The sequence below is a fragment of the Gavialis gangeticus genome, unplaced genomic scaffold (assembly GCF_001723915.1).
Source record: "Gavialis gangeticus isolate Ggan-Ray unplaced genomic scaffold, GavGan_comp1, whole genome shotgun sequence".
NCBI classification, from domain to species: domain Eukaryota; kingdom Metazoa; phylum Chordata; order Crocodylia; family Gavialidae; genus Gavialis; species Gavialis gangeticus.
Window position 1 is genome coordinate 2,458,652 of NW_017729016.1, and position 2,849 is coordinate 2,461,500.

The 2,849-nt window shown below is 48.5% G+C and overlaps 1 protein-coding gene across 5 annotated transcripts in view; it reads right to left on the reverse strand.

Annotated features, from left to right (window-relative positions):
• Window positions 1–60: 60 nt before the first annotated feature.
• CACNA1H (calcium voltage-gated channel subunit alpha1 H) overlaps window positions 61–2,849 on the reverse strand; it is a 605,989-nt gene continuing 603,200 nt past the window's right edge. For all 5 annotated transcript variants that reach the window (XM_019512700.1, XM_019512698.1, XM_019512699.1 and 2 more), the window contains one exon: window positions 61–2,849. In XM_019512700.1, the coding sequence (XP_019368245.1) occupies window positions 1,948–2,849 (902 nt within the window). In that variant the 3' untranslated portion in view covers window positions 61–1,947.

A 2,849-nucleotide genomic window follows, 5' to 3' on the forward strand; every position in this document is an offset into this window, starting at 1 on the left:
TGTGCTTGCTACTGGGACTCCTGGGTGGAAGATGGGGGTAGGAGAAAGTCAGGCCACGCGTCCAGTTTATACAGTTTAATACATGTGAAACAAGATACATTGCTTTTTTTTTTTTTTCCGGAGTAATGAATGCATAAATAACAGAAGATATACGTGAAGGCATAAATATGAGGAGGCATGGAACGAAACCAAGAGAAAGAAGAAAAAGAGAGGATTTGGGTGTATTATTATTATTTTTTTTTGCTGCTGCAAACAGGTGTCGATTCGCTTTGTGACGCACCCTTGCGATGTTGCGGTGGGACTCGGTGGTGCGGGTGAAGCAGCCGTTTTCCAACGGGGAAGCTGTCGCATGGAGGACAGGCTCTGGGGGGGAGGGAAGCAGCCGGGTGGGGAGGGCAAGGGGAAGGGCAGGGGAAAGGAGATTCAAAAGGCCAAATGAAAGATACAAGCGACGTGGTAACAAATGACTTTAATTCCTCTAGAGGCTCCAGGATGGATCCTACACGGCTACAGAAATGGCCGGAGAGACTGCTCGTGTGCCTGTGTGCGCGGGGAGAGAGGAACCCAGGAGTGCAAATGAGAAGGGTGCGGACATCACTTAGTTTTCAGAGGCATTCGGCTATGGAGGAAACAAATCGTTAGCTTAAAGGCTCACAAAGAACGTCACCTAAGACGACTCGTTAAAACCGTTACATACTGTATCAATAATTTACTTTGACTGCAGTAAACAAAATACATTTCTTAAATAATTTACTATTTATTTGTTTTGCTTTGTTTAATCTCTCTGTAAATTCCTCCCCACCCCCCCAGCCTTTTCTCTTGCAACTCGAGAAACCTTATTTGTGCACGTTAGTTCAGATTATTGCAACATTTAACCTGAATTCAGTAAAAGGAAAATACAAAATAAAAAATAAAATAAAAAGGAGTTTGTACAGACAAGAAGAATGAATAACTTATTATTGCACTGGCTACAATTCAGTAGTGATTTGGTTGTTTTTTGTTTTTTTTTTTGTTTTGTTTTTTTCCTGTAGAGAGGATAACCTCTAAAGTATCAAAGAAAAATGAGAGAGGAAGAGACACACGCACATACACACGAGTGCACACACACACATGCACACTCACACGCGTGTGCACACACACACAAATCAAAAGCATTAGCTGTGAATAGAAGCCAACAGGATGATAGTGGAAGGAAGAGGGGAAGGAGAGAAAAGAAGGACTGAAAGTAAAGAAGGAAGAGAAACATTAGGAAAATGAACAGCCTTAATAATTACTTCCACATAAAACCCAAGAAAACACCACCCGTTTGGGGAGTCAGATGTAATGCAAAAAACAGTATTGTTTCTCTATAAAAATATGTGCATTATGAAGAGAGAGGTTTTTTTTGTGGGTCTTTTTTTTTGTCGGTTTTTTCACTTTGTTTTTTTTTGTTTGTTTTTTTGTATTTCACAAATACATTATTTCTATTTATATAACTGCTGATATACAGACAATGTACAGTTCCCGTCTTCTGGGCACTTCCGTGTACTGTGACGTCGTTGCACAATAAAAGGTGCCAGTTTAAAAATCGAGAAGATTCCTTTTCCCCCCCCTTAAAAAAACAACCCCAAACCAAAAAAAAACCAAAACCCCACCCCAAAAAAGCCCAAACCCGAATCAATGTGATTGAGGCCATGTGGGGGTGGGGGGGAGCGGGGGGGGAGGAACGACTCCATCTTCCCTTTACAAAAGAAAACAAAGTTTGCATAACCCTCTCCCCTGCCCTGAACCTTGCCACTGTCAACCTAGTGATTGATTTTTTTTTTGCAAACCTCCACAGCGCTTAGGAACAAGTGACTGGGAAAAAAGAAAGATCAGCCACCCCGATGTGGCGACACAGTCCCTTCTGCTTCAAAACCACATTGGTATCAAGCCCTTAAAACTCCCCTTTCCCCCGCCCCTGGAAAACTATACAGGTTCCTCTACGTCTTCATCTGTCGCAATGGTCGTAGAGACCAGTCCGTGCTTCTGGAGGGGGCTCTTCGTGACCACGAGGAGCTCCTTGTTTGTCTCAGGGTGGTTGCCCTGAGTCTGTAAAGGCTCCAGCTTCTTCAGCTCGAGCGCCGCGGGATCCGGGCGGGACTCCCCGGAGGAAGGCGAGGACTGGCCGCTGTCCAACAGGAGCTCCGAGAGGCTGCTCAAGGAGCTCACGTCCGACTGCTCGAAGGAGAAGTTTGGGATGGCCAGATGCTCCCCTCGACACAGCGGCTGGACCCGCCGCTCCGCTTTCGAGGGCTGCTCCCCCGGCGGGTTTTCGGCCAGGTCCAAAGAATCTCTGTAGGCCGCGGATTCGCAGGAGGGCGTCCTCCTCCGCAGCAGGCTGTTCTCGGATGCTTTGGTACGGGAGGCCGCGCCGCTTTCGTCCTCCATGGGAGGATCTATAGAAATGCACGGCGGGCTCATCTTCTTCTTCCGCCGAGCCCCGTGGACGTACTCGGACTCGAGCTGAACGTGGATGGGAGAGCGCGGCGCGCCCTCCGCCGGCTGCTCAAAGCTGCAGTCTCCACGGTCCAGCGAGGGACAGATCCCAATGGAGTGCCGTCTTTGGTCATCTGCCCAGCAGGGCTTGTCCAGGAACCCTTTTGTGTCAACGCTGTAAAACTTCTTCAAGTCCTTCTCTCTGCTGCCGCCGCTCTCTGCCAGGCTGGTTGTGCTGCAGTTCTTGCGGTGGGCTGGCGAGGAAGCCAGGGAGGCAAAAGGGGAGACGGAGAGGCTCCTCGATCCGGACGCCTCCCGCCAGTCTTTCGCCGAGCTGTTGATGTGGCTGACCTCTTCGTCCGCCAGGTCCGAGGACTCGAAGAGCGAGTTCT